General features: G+C 53.0%; 6 protein-coding genes across 6 annotated transcripts; 2 read left to right on the top strand and 4 right to left on the bottom strand.

The window, feature by feature from the left end:
• Positions 1 to 3,488: 3,488 nt before the first annotated feature.
• Positions 3,489 to 4,858, top strand: BDP81DRAFT_397213 (glycoside hydrolase superfamily; the record flags this gene model as incomplete). The annotated part of the gene is made up of 2 exons (XM_060588284.1): positions 3,489 to 3,718; positions 3,781 to 4,858. The coding sequence occupies 2 exons, from the start codon at positions 3,489 to 3,491 to the stop codon at positions 4,856 to 4,858; spliced, it is 1,308 nt and encodes a 435-aa protein (XP_060441921.1).
• A 113-nt stretch (positions 4,859 to 4,971) lies between these two features.
• BDP81DRAFT_452413 (uncharacterized protein) lies at positions 4,972 to 6,286 on the bottom strand (the record flags this gene model as incomplete). Its single annotated transcript, XM_060592746.1, has 3 exons — positions 4,972 to 5,736; positions 5,794 to 5,924; positions 5,995 to 6,286. 3 exons carry the CDS (start codon positions 6,284 to 6,286, stop codon positions 4,972 to 4,974), a joined length of 1,188 nt encoding a protein of 395 aa, XP_060441920.1.
• A 555-nt stretch (positions 6,287 to 6,841) lies between these two features.
• Positions 6,842 to 7,920, bottom strand: BDP81DRAFT_434652 (uncharacterized protein). The gene has a single exon (XM_060590979.1). It carries the CDS (start codon positions 7,632 to 7,634, stop codon positions 7,134 to 7,136), a length of 501 nt encoding a protein of 166 aa, XP_060441919.1. The 5' UTR covers positions 7,635 to 7,920; the 3' UTR covers positions 6,842 to 7,133.
• Positions 7,921 to 8,594: 674 nt separating this feature from the next.
• Positions 8,595 to 9,756, bottom strand: BDP81DRAFT_434651 (uncharacterized protein). The gene has a single exon (XM_060590978.1). The coding sequence runs from the start codon at positions 9,490 to 9,492 to the stop codon at positions 8,854 to 8,856; it is 639 nt and encodes a 212-aa protein (XP_060441918.1). The 5' UTR covers positions 9,493 to 9,756; the 3' UTR covers positions 8,595 to 8,853.
• A 2,572-nt stretch (positions 9,757 to 12,328) lies between these two features.
• BDP81DRAFT_327015 (sulfate permease) lies at positions 12,329 to 14,924 on the bottom strand (the record flags this gene model as incomplete). The annotated part of the gene is made up of 3 exons (XM_060585111.1): positions 12,329 to 12,910; positions 12,970 to 14,525; positions 14,651 to 14,924. 3 exons carry the CDS (start codon positions 14,922 to 14,924, stop codon positions 12,329 to 12,331), a joined length of 2,412 nt encoding a protein of 803 aa, XP_060441917.1.
• Positions 14,925 to 16,008: 1,084 nt separating this feature from the next.
• On the top strand, positions 16,009 to 16,838 carry BDP81DRAFT_495638 (uncharacterized protein; the record flags this gene model as incomplete). The annotated part of the gene is made up of 3 exons (XM_060595410.1): positions 16,009 to 16,095; positions 16,257 to 16,283; positions 16,464 to 16,838. 3 exons carry the CDS (start codon positions 16,009 to 16,011, stop codon positions 16,836 to 16,838), a joined length of 489 nt encoding a protein of 162 aa, XP_060441916.1.
• Between the last annotated feature and the right edge of the window lie 1,687 nt (positions 16,839 to 18,525).

The following is an 18,525-nucleotide window of genomic DNA, read 5'->3' as shown; positions in this document are numbered from 1 at the left end:
GGAAAAGACTGCTCTCCGTTTCCGGCCGTCATCAACTGCAATACAGTAAGTATCAGTGTGTGGTCTGTAAACCCCAAAGAAGGACCGTCAATCCTACCGTCATAAACTTCATGTTATCATTGACATCAGACCAGGTTCTCTTCGCCATGGCTGAAACCTCGAGCCTCCAAATGAGGCTGGCTGTAGAATCTCGCACTCAAATCTCGCTTGCGTAGTTGAAGTCGTCGGCCGTGAGGAGGGTGAAAAGAGGAGAATTTCGGCTCCAAAACACGCAATGGCCCGCGCGAGTCGACTGCGTGGTCGGCACTTGTGTGGAGAAAAGAACAGGGGGCCAACGCCGTCCACAGTCAAGGGTTGAGATCAAATGGCTTCCCCCCGCGGCAGCTTAGAAAGCAGTTGGAGATGATTGAAGACTCGGACACGACCCCGCTTCCCCGCATAATGCTGGGATCTGTCTCTCAACGTTGTCTTCCGAGGTTACATCCGCCCTCGTTTACAAGTGAGTTGGACTATCCAAGCAACTAGTTATCCCATCGGGTGCTAACTCACCTCATTTTGCCAAGACCTCCAAGTACCCACTATTTACACTTTATTACCCCGCATTTAAAGGGGTACTTGACGATACGTCACTCATTCCTATGCTCTTTTGCCCATTATCATCACTATTATTACTATTTTGATTGATATTGTTATGTCTTCTGGTGATTCTGATACCTCTATTGCATCTAATGCTTCTATTACTTCTATACGCAGCTGTATAGTAGTTGAGGTCCACCCAGAAGACCTTACTGCTGCCTGTAATACAGACTGTACGCCCGAGCGCTGTGACGCAGCTACAGTCCGGCCCCACGAACCTCCGGCTACTCAGCATGGTCCTCCGGGCTCCTTCCGGCTTTTGACGTGCCGGCCCGGGCCCAAGAGATACGGGGGCTGCCGGCAAGCCCGCTTGAACTGTTCCTCCAATACGTCCCGCAGAGCCTCGTGGAGCAGTGGGCCCAGTGGACGAATACAGCGCCGTTGTCTAAGGAGGGCCCTAGAGCTAGAACGTCTAGAGCGAATTCATGGCGGCAGACTTCAGCAGACGAGATATACCTCTTCCTAGGGATCCTATTTTATATAGGGATTCATAGGGAGTCTAGATTATCAACCTATTGGTCAACCCAGCAGCAAACGGAGGATCCTATCCACCTATTTACACGGTTTATGTCCCGGGACCGTTTCCAACTGCTACTCCAGCGACTACGGATATTCAACACTGCGGAATTCCAGCCCAGCCGGCCCAGCCAGCCTAGCTGGGGCCGGGGCCGGGGCCAGGGCCGGGCCCAGGATCAAATGCCAGATGTATACCGTAAAGTTAACCAGTGGTCAGCCCACATCCAAGAGACTGGGGATTCCCTTTATATACCTGGTTCAGACCTTACAGTTGACGAGGCTATGGTCCGATTTACAGGTCGATCTCTTGAGACGACAACGATTCCAACGAAACCTATCCCAACTGGCTATAAGATCTGGATCCTTGCCCAGTCTGGCTACTGTATACGGTGGCTGTGGCACGTCCATGGAAAGGGCCCATACGCATTAGTCCCCCAGGCCCGGCCAGCTAGGCCAGCTACTGGAAAGCTGGCTCTGTTAACACCAACGCAGCAGGTAGTAACTACCCTTATTTCCCTACTTCCAGCTGCAACCTACCACGTATTTCTTGACAATCTCTTCGCCTCTGTACGTCTCTTTCGTACCCTACGGAAACAACAGGTTGGAGCTTCTGGTACCTGCCGGAAGGATAGTGGGATAGATAAGATCCTAGTTATTGAGAAAGAGACTAAAGGACGGGGTATCCCCTAGGGGGAAATACACTATATCCCGACTTTAGATAGGGAGGTAAGCTGCTAGCCCGCCCAGCCCTACCCTACCCAGCTAACTAGGAAATAGGTCAACCAATTCACCTGGAAGGATAATGCCCTCGTACTATTCCTGTCAACTGTCTTACAGAATGGCCAGGAAGTTATTCGCAGCCGCCGCCGCCCAGCTGGGGATACCGCTGCTAAGAAGGCTGCCCGGCAAGTGTTTGGCCCAGACGTCCGTAAGGACCTTCCAGTTCCTAGGGCAATCGATGAGTACAATCACAAGATGAATGGGTTGATGTGAGTGACCAGATGAGGTCCTATTATCAATACAACCACCCTATTCGCCGAGGGGGCTGGCAATCAATTGCCTGGAATTTCCTGCTAGAAGTGGTAGTTGTGAATAGCTTCCTACTACAGCTCTGGGGCAGCCCGAGTTGGAAGAAGGTAAAAACTCATCACCAATGGCGGAAGATGCTTGCAGCTCAGCTTATTCAACGGTTTGGACCATTGGCAGGCGGACGACGACTTTCACGACCTAGACGGGCTACAGACGAGAGGAATACCTCTATTCCATGGGAGCAGCATCGTAGGGGGTCAAGGGGGGTATGCTCGCCTTGCTCTTATTGTAGTAATAGGGGGTCATTAAGAGCCCGCCAGGCTCTGGGCGAGATATCTAGGAATAACCTCACGCAGCAAGTAAGAAAAACTCGGCAGGGCTGTTTAGACTATAATGTACCTTTATGTATGAAGGGAGACTGCTGGTACCTCTGGCATACACAAAATATATAGAGAATAGAAGTACTGGAAATCCTGTTGAATCATTGGATAAGTCTAATAGGCTGGGAAGTTCCTATTGGCTCTACCCCACCTCTTGGCAAAATGAGGTGAGTTAGCACCCGATGGGATATTGATTCTAAGGCTGGCTAGCACTTTCATCTTCATCCAGAGATCCCACCACATTGCAAATTCCATCGAAAGTCTTCCTCATAGGAGAAGTAGAGGCATCAATATATGGAATCCACATCCTGGAATCTTAACTCAGAGTCGGGCCAATACTTGAGGGGCATTCATGGTCGCTGGACGAGAAGCCGATGATTCCCGTCAATCTTCGAAGAGGCGAACAAGCTTTGAGGAGCTGAAACACTACGACGATGGATATCCCTATTCTCCGTTGCCTTCTGGGGAAGCAAACGGAGCCAAGAATGGAAAGAAGCTTCGACTAGCCGTTCAGCCACGAGCCAATGTTGTGCCATGGAAGCATCCAATTGGTCCATGTTAACTTTCTGAGGGTTCGTCGGCCCTGCCACGGACTTGGTTGAAAGCAACAAAATTCAGCTGCTCAACCCCCAAACCACAAAGCCAGGAATGCATCCCACAGCATTAGCCCAGAGGTGGGGGGATCAATGGTACGCGAGCAAGCTTTCTAAGGAAGCTGTTCCCTGCTGCCAGAAGCTTGGGGAGATGAACGACGCGTCGTCTCAACTTCGAAAGCTGCCATCTCTTGGCAGCCATGTCTCCAAGGTTCCTCTGTATCGTCCATAAAGAGCCCGGAAAGGGACTGGGAATCCAAATCATCTGCCAATGCACCAGCATTTGCTAGCTGGATTAATCAAGTCGCGTCGTCGACTCCATGATCGCGCCACGATGATGCTCCAAGTTCTTGTGACAGCTCTTGCTGTAGCACACGCAATCGCTAGCCCATTGACCGGCCGTCCTTGCGGGAAGAACTCTACCGTAAAGCAAGGTCATCGGAATCTCTTGTACGTAACTAATTGGGGGATCTATGGAGCGGGCTACAACCCCAACAACCTTCCCGTGAAAGACATCACGCATGTGTTGTATGCTTTCGCAGACATCAAGCCAAATGGAACTGTGTAAGTCATGCATCATGCTAGAATATAAGTTGATAATAAAACTGATTCGCGTCCCGATTGAGCGTCTCGTCAGATCCTTGGGCCGACACTGGCAAGCCCTTTGGCAACGAAAGCACCACTGGCCCTGGTCACAACGCCCACGGCCTCGTCAAACAGCTCTACCTAAAGAAGATGACCAATCGAAACATGAAAGTCATTCTGTCCATTGGCGGCTACAATTGGTCGCCTAAATTCGACCCCGTCGCTGCAGACAAGTTTCGCCGCGCAACATTTGTCTCCTCCGCTATTAAACTCATGGCCGACTTTGGTATGGACGGCATCGACATCGACTACGAGTGGGGTAACCCCAACACCACTGAAAAGAACCAAAAGTGCGTAAAGCTCCTGTCCGAACTTCGCTTGGGACTGGACGACTTTTCAGCAAAGAACGCAGGCGGACACCATTTCACTCTAGGCTTTCCTGCTCCTGCGGGACCCCAGAACTACAAGGCATTTGACTTTCAAGCGATGGACAAGTCGCTAGATTTCTGGTCACTCATGGCGTTCGACTTTGCTGGTGCCTGGGAGAACACTACAGGTCACCAGTCCAACGTATTTCGCAGCAAGCGGAACCCGCAGAGCACTAGGGCGAGCGTCGAGAGGGCTTTCGAGGACTACGTCGGAGAAGGAGGGATTTCTCCAGCGAACATGAACCTCGGCATGCCCCTCTACGGCCGTGCATTCAGCAACACCAAGGGGCTTGGGAAATCGTACAGCGGGCTACCGAATGGCACGCTCGGCCAAGCCGGAATCTATCTCTACAAAGACCTCCCCCAGCCCGGTGTGACAGTACGTTGGGATAGTGCGGTCAAGGCCACGTATTCCTACAATAACGTCACGCGAGAGTTGGTGACCTTTGACGATATGAGGAGCGCAAAGTATAAGCAGGCTTATATCAAAAGGAAGAAGCTAGGCGGCGCCATGTTCTGGGAGGCTACAGGCGACAAGGCGGGTGACGAGAATCTCGTTCGTAGTATGGCGAAAGGGATGGGCAAGCTTGAACAATCGCAAAACTTGCTCTCGTACCCGAGTTCTCAGTACGACAATATCCGCAATGGGATGAAGAGCAACTCCACATTGACACTCAGAGGAAAGCCGTGAAGTTGCGAGGGAGTGAATTACAGTCTTCTTGAGGATTTCAGACTACATAATTGGCTTCTTCAACTCCATTGCTGTGAGGAGAAGTTCTTTCTTTATCGTTCATGTCCACACAATTACAAGATAATCTTCGCTTCTTTAAACTTCTCAAACGCCTCCAACCAGCCCTCGACAGGATCTCTCTCTTCGGTGAATCCAACTGACCTCAATCTCTGCAAGCTAAGCTGTCGGTCGAAGGACAGCCAGTAGCCGACACTGTCAAGCTGGACGCTGCCACCTCCGACGCCAGCAATGACGGCCCTTCCGCATCCCTTTTCTTCAAAGATCTGCTTGTACTTCTTGACGTATTCTCCAGGCTTCTCTGCATTGTCGTTCTCCTTCGGTCCAACGCCTACCAATTCGAACCAACCAGCGAGCGACGGCCATAGGTCACTAAATCTGGTAGGCTGCTCTCTATCGGCCATGTTGATGACCTTTCCGCCGCACTCGTCACCATGGAGTGATGCGTGGATAGCAATGCGCCCGAGAGTCCGAGAAGAGACAGGTGTGCAAAGGCTCTTGTATCCCTCCTGGTTTCCGGGGAACGGAACCTCTATGGTCACATTGGACTTCTTGTTCACTCCGTGGTTGTAAGCGTAAAGGGAGAGGTACTGCGCCCAGTGAAGTGCCAGCGAGAAACCAGAGCCGTTTGGCGAAAAGCCGACGACGGCGTCCGGGCAAACTTCCGACCAGGTCCACGGCTTGCCTTCGCTTGCCTTTGCGAGAATCTTGCGCCACCAGGGGTAGGTGACGGTCTTTGCGTAGTCCTCGGGGAGGTGGTCGGCCATTGATTCCTCCAAGGGGGGCGTGAAGGTTCCGCCCGGCGTGTAAATGCCGTATCCCTGTGTCATGGCTATTAGCTCGATATCTTGCTATGATTAGAGATGTAAAGCACCTACTCTCGTTCCGCCAGAGTATACGAATGCTTGGAGGCTTGTCGACAATGAGGTAACCGCGTCTACGACCGTCTGCATCATGTCACAGTTCATCTCGCACTCGGCGACATCATCCCCATCGCCCTGGTTGAAGACTGCAATGATGATAAAAGATTAGCCGCGTCCTCTCATGAAGCAAGGCTCAAGACTAGCAACAATTCTCACCAAAATAGAAAACATGGGTGACGCCCTTGATTCCATGGACTTTGCCCTCAAGCTGTGAAGTGAGATCCTCCAAAGATCCAGTCAAATTGACACCAGATGCAATTTGCAGCCTAGGTCTGCTTGCTGAGTCTGTCGGCCAGAACGAGTCGGATTTTGACATCGGGCGGTTCATGACAGCGGTGACCTTTTCAAAGGAGTCCTTGGAAGGGTAGTTCGAGAGCAGCTGCTCGACTGTGGCCCAGCCGAGGAGGCCCGAGGCACCGAAGACGATGGCGTGGTTTGATTCTGACATTTTCCAGACGTCGTGGTTGTCATTCGTATGCAGAGTTGGAAGTGGAAAGAAGAAGAATGCCAAAGGTAGAACGAGAAAGAGCTCGATATATACGTACTCGAGGCATCAAATTCCTTGAACTGGCAGGAGCGATAGAGGCACGTGCCTGCCTATTCAGGGTCCAAGCCGATCTACTAGTTCTTTACCGGCCAATGAGAGTCGGCCACTACACTGAGCCATGGTGATTCATAGTGAGTTTTCAGAGTAAATGGGCGAAAGATACTACATAAACAAAGTATGTAAATCTAGTATGCAAGCCGTCGGATCTTGAAAGACCCGTTCAACGATATTGTGCATTTCCTGCGCTCGGGGAGCAGGGCGAGATGGATCGTTCCGTATTCCGCTTGATATTAGCCAATGTTCTTCTTGCCAACAGTTTTCGGGTACATGTACAGACAATTTCCAAGAAAAATTGGGTAACGAGACCTCGAACTTTTAGGAACGCTGCATGTGACTTTCGAGACGAGGTAGGCCGTGGCAGGTCAAGCGTGATGAAAAGCGCAGGAAAATGATCGGAAAAGAGTTTCAAATGAATTGCCAGTACAGCGACCAAAGTAATGTAAGTGACTTTAATTGGGTATCGTTATCTCATTCATGTTCAACACCGCGCTAAGCATACGTAGTATTTCAAAGTCCCATTCCGACTCAAGGTAAATCCGCATTCAAGGGTGGGTTCAGGAAGGATGCATTAGGTCTGTAGAATCCGGGTGATTTGAACATCTGGTCCTCTCCTCCCTGTACCTCTTCTTGCCCCATCTCTCCCATCGACTCCCTCCTCGTCCCCAACACCATTTCAAGATAACTCCACTCACGGCATAGAAATCCAAATTCCACCCATGAAGAACAACGCACCCGCACAGACAAAGATAATGTGCGTAGAGGTATCAAGCGGCTCAGCAGGCGGGATGTTCGAAAACTGCAACACGGTGCGGATTGAGAAGTTGTTCGCAGCCTCCTGGATCGCCAGCGCCGTCAGGTTCCCGCACGCCTCGTTCAGCGCGCGGTCCATGATGACGGTCGGCAGCTTGAGGATGGCAGTGTCGAGGACCTCGGCGTTGAACTGGTTTCCGTTGGGCGAGGCCTCGAAAAAGGTGGCGCGGTAGGTGCTGTTCGCGCCGACGGTGGAAAGGTTGGCGATGCGGGAGTAATCGGCGCATGACATGATGGTCGACTGGGCAGGCGTCGTGGGGGCCGTCTGGCGGACGACGATGGCGGGGCCCGGGGCCGGGACCTCGATGGCTTTGCCAAAGGCGGCGGTGCTCATGAGGGAGACCGCCAGGAAGAGGTTGGTGAAGATTGAGTGCTGCATCTTGGCTTTCGGTGACACTTTTCGCTTTGATGTAGAGCTTAAACGAAAGGTGATATGGGGAAATGGATGGTGTTGTATTATGAAAGGTAGACAAGGTAGGTCGCAAGAGAGCTTCAAGTTGACTGAAAGGACTACGACAGGAACCAGCCGATAAAGTTCAATGACAACCCAAAAGTTTAAAAGTGGCCGGCCACTGAGAAATGAAAGAATATAACCCCAAAAGGAAAGAGGAGAGAAAAGAAGGATGACTCGTTCAAAAACGAGGGAAGAGTGGCAGCAGGCAATTGAAAAAAGAGGGATCCAGGAAGTCTGTGTCGTTATATGTGCCATAATTGACATGGAGGGTAGGAGGAAGGGGGGACACTGGGTAGGAGGGTGTTCTTGTCAGTGCAAGGGGCTGGAGCGTCTGAGACGAGATGACACATTTGGGATCTCAGATCAGACGGTCTGGTGTCTTGGGTGAAAGCCACGCCAGAGACTTGGGACGCCGCGGCTAGCTTATTTCTTCGTATGAATGAGCACGTTTAAAGCCGTTGGATCCTTCGGCGAATTCTTTTCCTGATGCCAAACTTGAGATCGAGAGAAGAGAGTTTCCATAGTCTCCAATCTGCAATACGACCATTGAGAATAAGCTCAGCAAACGGGGCCAGATTCAAAGTCCATGATCACCAAGCAGGGTGTCTCACAATTCTCCTCCCTAAGCACAGACCAATCAACCACAACAAAAGATTGTGGACGATGTGGTCCGGCTGTGGCCCCCTCCTGTTTGATCCTCCCTCTGGCACGACGGTCGTTGTTTTTGGTCGCCACAAGCATGATGAGCCCGAGGCATCGAGCCGGTCAGACGTGAATTAGGCCTGATGAGCCGAGAAACCGACCACGTTCGTCTACCAGGTACTGTTTGTCTAACGTTCCACGTCATGAGACCCAGAACGACAGACTGATTGGAACTTGGCTTTGGCAGGTTACTGGGGTGGCTAGGGCCACAGCTAATCGGACTGCCTCACTAAAAGAGAAAGTCTCATGTGGTCGTCAAGTGTCATAATCATTATTCGTCAACGGCTAATGCCATCCTTCCACTGCCGGCGTCTACGTGCCGCAATTCCCGTCGCCTCCCGGTGCCTTGGACCGGGGGCGTAGTCTCGCTCCAAATCCCAGGTTCCCAACGCCTATCAAGCAAAGCTCTCAATGTTTCCTTCCTGCCGCGTTCCGGCTCAATCTAGTCATTGTCGAGTATCGCAGACACAACCGCCCTCCTAGCCCTCTTCCCCTTCCCCTGAACGGGCTTCTGCATCTTGCCGCCCAACCCTCCCAGGCTCAACGGCTTTGGCTCGACAGGCACGACACCGCACTTGATGCTCATACTTGCAAAGAAGCCGCCCACAGGTCGCAGCTCGTCCTGAAAAACAGCAACGTTGGAAAACGCGCTGCACCGCTCCCCGCGAAACAACTTGGCCTCGCACCCATCGGCCTTGTTTCCCATGAAGATGCCGCACTGCGCCGTGCCCGGTAGGTTGTAGCACTGCCCATCCTTGGTCGTGAATGTCGGCTCCGTCGACGCGTTTTGCGGAAGCTCCATGTCTACAAAGGACGCGCCGCGGCAGTTCTTGACGCCAGGTGAGCTGGGGAACAGCCGGACCATGATTGGAACGGGCGGCTTTTGTTTTTGTGGTGGAGGGGCGGTGGTGTTTGGTTGGGTTATGTCGACTTGGTCGGCCGTCGCGATAGGTTTCGGCGGTGCTGGTGGGGATGGTGGGGGGTCTTCGCGGTCGACCACTTGAGGCATCGCGAGGGCTGTTGAGGCGAGCCATGCTGCCACGAGGGCGGCTCGTATGATGGGGTTTGATGATATTCGCATGTTTTTGATGTGATTTTCTTCAAGAAGGATCTTTGAAGTTGTAGAGACTAAAAACTGACCTTGCGCTCGGAATTTGTCCCATCAAAGTTGGCGCACGCTGATGAGACGACGGCGAAGGCAGAACGCCAAGATGCATCAGCCGCGTTTCAGACCACCTCCTTACCCCAATCCGCACGGATACAATGCTGAGACACGGCTTTGAAGGCTTCATAAGTCTTGTAGACCTCGATTGAGAAATTCATCCGATGTGAATGATGAAAAGATTGAATTAGAAGATGTACGCAAGGCCTCTGCCTAACCCATAGAGCGGCATATGCAACAACACAACTTGGTATCTGGATCTATCCCATCGAGTGCTGACTGACGCCATTTTTGCCAAGGGCGGGGTAGAGCCAATTAGGGGTTGGAAATCTATAGGGTTAACCAATAGGGTTACAGTACCTCTATTGCCTACATATTCTGCGTATGCCAGAGGTACCGACAATTCCCCTGGGTACATAAAGGTACGTTACAGGCTAAGCAGCCCTTCCTCGTATATTTACGCCGCGTGAGGGTATTCCCAGATATCTCGCCTAGAGTCTGGCGGTTTCTTATTGCCCTCAGATTACTACAATAAGAGCAAGGCGAATTAACCTTCCGTGACCCTTTTGTATGCTGTTCCCATGGAATAGAGGTATTCCTCATGTCTGTACGTCTAGGTCGTGATAGTCTACGCCCGCCTGCTAATGGTCCAAACCGTTGAATAAGCTGGGCTGCTAGTAACTGCCGCCATTGATAGTTGGATTCCACCTGCTGCCACCTAGGGCTACCCCAGAGCTGTAATAAGAAGCTATTCACAACTACTACTTCCAGCAGGAAATTCCAGGCTAGGGATTGCCAGCCCCCTCGCCGAATAGGGTGACCGTATTGATAATAAGACCTCATCTGGTCACTCACATCAACCCCATTCATCTTGTGGTTGTATTCATCGATTGCCCTAGGGACTGGAAGGTCCTTGCGGACGTCTGGGCCAAACACTTGCCGGGCAGCCTTTTTAGCAGCAGTATCCCCAGCTGGGCGACGGCGGCTTCGAATAACCTCCTGGCTGCTCTGGAAGATAGTTGACAGGAATAGTACGAGGGCATTATCCTTCCAGGTGAACTGGTTGACCTATTCACTAGTTAACTAGGCTGGGCTGGATGTGCTGGGCTGGATATACTGGGCTAGGCTGGCTAGTAGCTTACCTCCCCATCTAACGTAGGGATACAGTGTATTTTGCCCCAGGGGATATCCCGTCCTTCAGTCTCTCTCTCATCAACTAGAATCTCATCTATCCCACTATCCTTCCGGCAGGTACCAGAAGCACCAACCTGTTGTTTCCGTAGGGTACTAAAGAGACGTACAGAGGAGAAGAGGTCGTCTAAGAAGACGTGGTAGGTTGCAGCTGGAAGTAGGGAAATAAGGGTAGTTACTACCTGCTGTGTTGGTGTCAACTGGGCCAGCTTTCCAGCAGCTGGCCCGGCTGGCCCGGCGGGCTGGCTGGGCTGGGCGGGCTGTGCCTGGGGAACCAATGCGTATGGGCCCTTTCCGTGTACGTGCCACAGCCACCGTATACAGTAGCCAGACTGGGCAAGGGTCCAGATCTTATACCCAGTTGGGATGGGTTTCGTTTTAATCGTCGTTGTCTCAAGAGACCGACCCTCAAATCGGACCATAGCCTCGTCAACTGTAAGATCTGAACCAGTTGTATAAAAGGAATCCCCAGTCTTTTGGATATGGGCTGACCACTGGTTAACCTTTTGGTATACTTCGGGCATTCGATCCCGGGCCTGGCCCCGTCCCCATCCCCGTCCCCGGCCCCGGCCCCCTCGTTGGCTGGGCTGGACCGGCTGGCTCGGCTGGCTCGGCTGGGCCTGGCTGGCCTGCGCCCGGCCCCGGCCCCGGCCCTGGCCCCCGCGCTGGACGGGCTGGACGGGCTCGTCGGGCTGGCTGGGCTGGAATTCCGCAGTATTGAATATCCGCAGTCGCCGGAACAGTAGTTGGAAACGGTCCCGGGATATAAACCGCGTAAATAGGTGGATGGGATCCTCCCTCTGCTGTTGGGTTGACCAGTAGGTTGATAATCTAGATTCCCTATGGATCCCTATATATAATAAGATCCCTAGGAAGAGGTAGATCTCTTCTATTGAGGTCTCCCGCCACTTATACACTCTAGACGTTCTAAGCCAGGGGCCCTCTTTAGACGACGGCGGTGCTGTATTCGTCCACTGGGCCCACTGCTCCACGAGGTCTTGCGGAACGTATTGGAGGAATAGTTCCAGCGGGCTTGCCGGCAGCCCCCGGACCTCTTGGGCCCGGGCTGGTACTTCAAGGGCCGGAAGGAGCCCGGAGGGCCATGCTCGGTAGCCGGAGGTTCACAGGGCCGGACTGTGGCTTCGTCACAGCCGTCTGGCTTACAAGCTGTATTACAAGCAGCAGCTAGGTCTTCTGGGTAGACCTCAACTACTATAGTGCTGAGTACAGAAGTAACAGAAGTTTTAGAAGCAATAGAGGTATTGGAAGCAATAGAGGTATTGGAAGCAATAGAGGTATCAGAATCACTAGAAGACATTGCAGCATCAATTGAAATGCTAGTAATAGTAGTGATAACAGGTAAAAGAGCATAGTGGTAAATGTTGTATCGTCAATGTTCCCCTTTAAATGCGGGGTAATAAAGTGTAAATAGTGGGGATTTTGGGGCTTGGCAAAAATGGCGTCAGTCAGCACTCGATGGGATACATGTAATCTTTGAACAACAAATTACTACACCTCATCAAGCATCATCGTAGATGTGCATACCAAAAACATCTGATAAACTCTAACCGCTCTTGAGGACCGACTCAGCAGACGATCTCTGCCCATCACCCTTGCTCTCCGCGTTCAGAATCGCACTCTCCACAGCAGCAGCAACATCAATGTGGAAGAATGGCCGATTCATACCCTGCACAGCAGCAAGCTTGCCATCACCGCGCCCGACAACCCTTGCAGCGCCGTCTTGACCCTTGCTCGTCGGAGAGATGACATCCTCCTCGTCATCCCGGCTGCGCTGCGAGGTAACCCGCGGCTCGTGGCCTGATCCAGAGTCCACGGGCGCGAAGCTGTAGATGGGCTTCCACCGACCAAAGTTGCCCTCGTCTTTGACGGAGGGGAACCCGAAGCCGGCGGCGGCGAGGGCGCGGCGGGTCCAGCGGTTGTTGACGTTGGCAAAGTGCCACTCGACGACTTCGGGCTCGGCGTAGTGGTCTAGTGCGTTGCGGACGTCAATGAGGCCTTGAATGGAGGTCACGTCGATGTTGTTGACGGCGGAGCAGTCTAGAATTACGGCGCGGACAATGGGGCGGGTGTCGTCGAGGTCGATCTTGGCGCCGCGGCGAGGGCCGGGGTCGTTCCAGGGACGGTCCTATCGATAGATGATCAGTACTAGAGGTCAAGGGAATTATGGTAGGTGTGTGAATTTACACCGAGCTTCTCATAGCGATCGAGGATTGTCCGTCGGGCGTTCTTCTGCACGTAAGCGACCAGGGCGTCCATGTAATGCGCCTGGTTGGTGTAGTTGAAGCCCTCGCCAAACCGGTAAACAAAGACACCAGGGTACGGGGTCTGCACATCGATGCTAGGGTTTGAGCCGTCATCCTTCTCCAGAGGGATGTAGCTCTCGCGGGAGGGAACGTCAATAGCCTCACCCCTCTCGTTGAACGGGACGCCCTTGCCGGCGGTGTCCTTTGTGGCGCGGTAGACCTTGACCCGACCGAGGAAGTGTCCCTTTGCCTTTGCGAGGCGCACCAGCAGGAGGGCGGCGGAGGCGCACATGGTCAGGTAGATGCCGTTCTCAATGTTGGTGAAGATGGTAAGGAGAACGCCGGCGAAGAAAATGAAGACTTCGAGTGGCGAGACCTCCCAGAACTGGTACACCACCTTTGGCGGCGTGATGAGGTCACCGACGGCGTGGATGATGAGGCCGGCGAGGGTAGCCATGGGGATGTAGAAGAAGACGGAGGTCAGGGCGTACAGGGCCAGGAGCACGATGACGGCGGTGAAGATACCGGCGAGGGGCGTGCGAACGCCGGCTTTGGACTTGATGGCTGTACGGGAGAAGGATCCGGTGGCCGGGTAGGCGCCGAGGAAGGGTCCGAAGAGGTTCGTGAATCCGACGGCGACGAGCTCCTGCGAAGGGTTGATGACGTAGTTGTTGACTCTTCCAAAAGACTTTGAGATGGCAATGTGCTCGATGATGAGCACGATGATAGTCACTGGCAAGTCAGGGGCAACGGCACCCAGAAGCTCCGTGTCGATTTTGGGAGCGCCGGTGTGCTGGAAACCACTGGGAACCTTGCCTAGAATCTTGAACTTGGCCTTCTTGGCGTCCCAGTTGACGTGGCGGTTGACGAGCCAGCTGATAAGGACGTACAGGAGAATGACGAACGCCATGCGTAGCGTCGACATGAAGAACCAGAACTTCTTGCGGTGGGGCTGCTTGTTTGACATGAAGTTGCAGAACGAGCGGATAGAGTACAGCAAGAACAGCGCCGTGAGACCCATGGCGGCGTCCAGTCTAGCGGTAGGCAGCGCCTTCAAGAAGTCTATGATCACCTCGTACGTCGGGTTGCGCGTGTTGACGCCCTGCAGACCGAGGAGGGCGGGGACTTGACCCGCGGCGATGCTGATCGCAGCGCCGGTCATAAAGGAGGTGATTGCCACGAGCGGGATGAACTCGACGATCCAGCCCAGGCGGACGAGACCGATGAACAAGAGGACGGCGCCGGAGATGACGGCCAAGGCTTGGGCGATTTGAGGGCCGTCGTATTGTGGGTGTGAGTCCTTTACACGGAGGACGATGTTACCGACGAGTTGGGACATGACGGCGACGGTTCCAATCGTGATATCTTTTGAGGTTGCAAAAGCCCAGTAGAGAATGAAGCCGACGAAGGATGTGTAGAGACCGTATTCGGGGGTCAATTGAGCGAGAAGGGCGTAAGCCATACCTTGAGGGATGACGACGAAACCGACGGTGACACCTTTACGAGAATTCTAGTCAGCTACTGAGGTTCATACTACTATGGGCGTATCAAGCAAGAACATGGATCTCGTATCACTCGGTGTTCTCTGCGTAAAATCCCATGTCGATACATGAAAGACATACCAGCAATGATGTCTCCCAAAAGCCAGGTAGCATTGTAGTGGAAGATCCAGGACCAGAATGGGAACAAGCTCCTGATGTAGTTCACGGCGCCGTGAACCGTGGGTCGGTGGTCGTTCAGGAACTCGGCGACGGTAGGTTCTCTCTCCTCATACTGCTCAACGGAGCAGAACGAAGCGGCGGCGGACTGAACGGCCTCGGTAGGCTCGTTGCGGTACCGGGCATCGACGTCGATGCCGAGGCCCTTGGCCAAGGTTCGTCCGACCTTGCTGGACATGGCGAAAGGCACGTCCAGAAACGACAAGCTGCCGTATGTGGTGCTCCCAGAAGATCGATCCGAACAAGTCTTCCCGGATGTGACAGGCAATGCTCAGCAACGGAAAGATAGGAGCTGGTGAAGAAGGATCAATGGAGTAGAAGACACCACAAAAGGGGAGGTGAGTGAGTCGACTAATAAGGTTTCTGACCTGGGCTGGGAGACGGGACGATACGAACGAGGCATATTGAGTGTAAGGGCACGTCCGGGACCGCGGAACCTTATATGCGGCGGAACAAAAGTCCCCAAGAAATCAAAAAACTGACAAGAGTCCCACGATGATGCTATCCCCCTCTTGGAAGTAAAGCTTGGCCGCGTCGCCAAGAAGCGTGGCTTCGGATCGTCCAGGCCTCGCCAAGGTACCCTTCGATTGGAGCCCTGCGAATGTTGCACTCCCACATGCCGCCAAGGGTAGGGGTGTGTGAGTTGAAAGCCATTTTCTGACGACATAATCACTCTCTATGGCGTCGCATGGGATGTAGACACCCTCTCATTTTGATTTCCTCCGTTCTGATGAATTTCAGAGAACACAGAAAGTCTCTAAAGTGCATCCAGTCCTTCGGGATAGCCCCCATATTTTGGCGTAGCATCGTCGCTTATGAATATATGATATGCGGTGGCCCAGGCCGCGCTGGGGGAAACGGGGTGGATGGCGGGGTGGACCACCGCTTTCTCCCCGTACATGTATGCATATTAAACCGAGCTAATAAGGGGTCCTCTTCTGTGGTAGGAAATTCATGTCTGACTGGCTGGTTTATTGTAGGTACTTCCGCGTGTTGGAAATACGTGCATGTAGGTACTCCAGGTCGGGGTGTGGAATGCGAGAATTTGGTGCCACCACTCTCTTGGGCGACTGTCTTGCCTGACCACGAGCTAATTAGTCCAACCCAATTCGATGGCTTCTCCCTCGCCCGTGCCCGGCCGCCGGGATGCTGGCTCTCTCGGTTGGAAGCGTGGGGGCGACGGGGAGGAGAAGGAGAGCTGTCAGAAAAACAAAATTCCGCCGTCCTAAATTCAAGGCGCGCCGGGATGGCCTTGATTCGGCATGTGCCATATGCAGCTGGGCTACTGCGCGGCTAACATGCGCAGACATACGCAGACTTCAACTGGGACGTTGGTACTTACGAAAGATGTATGTCTTCGCCTCCCAGATCACTCGAAGCTGAGATCGGCCTTCCGTGTGATCATTCCGTCCTCTTCAGCCTCTTGCCCATCGATCAGGGATCAACCGGTGATGGACACGGCAGGTGGCACTGGGGCTGATCAGTAAAGGGTCGACTACTGGCGTTCCAGACCACCGGTGAGGGTATCGAGCGCGCGGTATGTTTGAGACGTTGGAGAGGCCGGCCGCCGGACAAGGCGGGCGGTAGTAAAGAGTAGTGTAAAAGCTATTAGCAGATGCGGCCGAGAAGAGAAAAAAAAGGAACTAATTTGGTCTTTCTCCGCGGTATGCGGCGGAAACACAGGCTCATGTCCAGTGGCTTGCTTGGATACACGCAGGCTTACATTGGACCGACGTTCTTGCGCACGCCTTTTCTCTCCTTCTCTATTTTCCCAGCATGCCGGGTCGATGCTCCTCTCAATAAGCTTAAATGCCAGACGGGTTTGTCGGTTACTACTGTCAGGTTCGTCCGCGATGCCATGTCTAGCATAGTCGACGTCGTGTGTGACCCAGATGTCCTGCCGAACACCCGAGATGGGAAAATCGACAATCCAATGCCACTCTTGGGAGCTCCGTCCACCATCTTCACCACCACCCATTCTTCCCGCGCCAGTGCCCCCGTAAGGACGACAAGACGGCTGAACACCCCAGAAGACCTTAGTAGGAAGGCTGGTCCCTGTTCCATCTGGTCTTTGGTTTTCTCCCGGGGCTGAGAGTGAAGGGTGTGATATGGGGGAGGTGAGGATGCATGGGGGTGTGGTGTTGGAGAAAAAAAGAACGGGTCCCGGGAAGCATATTGGACGATGGTGTCGAGCACGCCATTCTTGGCGTAAATGAGACGAGCGTTAAAGGATCCTCCCGATTCCAAAGGGATCAAATCGCACCCGCGCCAAACAAACACAAACAGAAGAGTCCCCCAGCTTTTTCTTGCTCTCTTTATGCAGCACGCGAGTACTCTCGGTGACTATGTCTCTTTTGGGGGGTTAAAGCCATCTTGGCAAATCTCTCTCTGGTCCTGCACCGGAGGTTCGCAGTTGGCATGGTCTTACAGTAAGGTTTTCGCAGTAATCTCTTGTCTCTGTTTTTAATGCTGGGTTGGTTTGTTGCGTTCTCTGCCATCCTCTACGAGCCTGCGCCCGCGCCCAGACATTGAAACTTCTCTGATTGAGCGCCTCGATGCTGGTGCCTTGAGCTTGGTGTTGCTTGTTCAGTCTCGGCATCGCGGGAAGGCAACTCAGCTAGCCAGCCAAGGAGTCAAGGGCCATCAGAGAGAAAACTCTTCACAGGAACAAAACTAAAACCAGATTGAAAGTTGGAACGGCGTCTCTTGGTAAAGTCTTGGTCTCTCCACAAGCAGCAGCTTGATCACGCGATATGAGAGGGGTTGTGACCGAGAAGCAGAGGCGAAAATCGGGGGAATGGGGGCAAAAGCCAGAACGTATGCAACCACTTTTCGACCTTTGATATGTCTTGGAAACCGTCACTTTGACTTCATTAGACTGCAGAGTTTTCACACTTCTAATTGACTGCCGAACGTGATATGTCGGCCCAGGACTCCCACTTTGGGACTATTACGAGACCGAATTCAGGCAATAAAATGGGACAGCGTGGGATGTAGCGTGATTCTTTGCGTCCCAGCTGAACGGGAGAGACTCATGCTAGACATGCATGCTGCCCGACGAAATGTCTTTCGACAGATTTCCGATCGAGAAACAAACTTGCTCAATCATGCCAACAGAAGCGAGATGTGGTCCATCTCGTCCGCTTCATCGACGCCGAGCGTCTGTGATGTGTGTGTGTGTGTCTGCATGGATGTCCCTGGCGTACGGCTAGAAGGGTCGATCATATGGCATATCCTCGACGTGCCTCGATGGCAAATCGTTCAACAATGATCTTCGCGGCTGAGAGTCACGACGGCATCATCAGAAAGGCTAGGTGCCGCGGCGCCCTCAATGGTGACGGAAGTGGCCCAGAACACAATTGATCTTCGTTGTTTCTCATCGCGCTTCGAGCGGTCTTTTACTTTTCAGCGTGAGAACTTAAGGGTAGCCCAGGCATCATAGGTGAATCTCAAAATGTCGCCATACGCTTGAGCCCTCCGAGCTTCGGATAGCTCTGTCCCGGAAATACAATGTCTTTCACGCCTCACCCTTACATGCGCCATCTCGATCAGGTGTCTTCACCGACAGAGCCCGGGGTATGTAAAGTGGAACAGAAGACTTAAGGATTGGAGATGAGGTCAGATTATGAAGGCATCAGTGTTTACTACTTGGGGTTCGGTATTGTTGGAGTGAAGTATGCATGGCCCACTGCAGAAGCTGCACGCTTTCATGTCTCCTGTTGCAGTCCACATCCCGCGACTGTGTCATGTATCGGACCAAAATGTTCATGGAGTCTCCC

Source organism: Colletotrichum phormii (assembly GCF_030913505.1).
Source record: "Colletotrichum phormii strain CBS 102054 chromosome Unknown BDP81scaffold_18, whole genome shotgun sequence".
In the NCBI taxonomy this organism is placed as follows: Eukaryota; Fungi; Ascomycota; class Sordariomycetes; order Glomerellales; family Glomerellaceae; genus Colletotrichum; species Colletotrichum phormii.
This window is presented reverse-complemented; position numbering and strand designations above follow the sequence as displayed.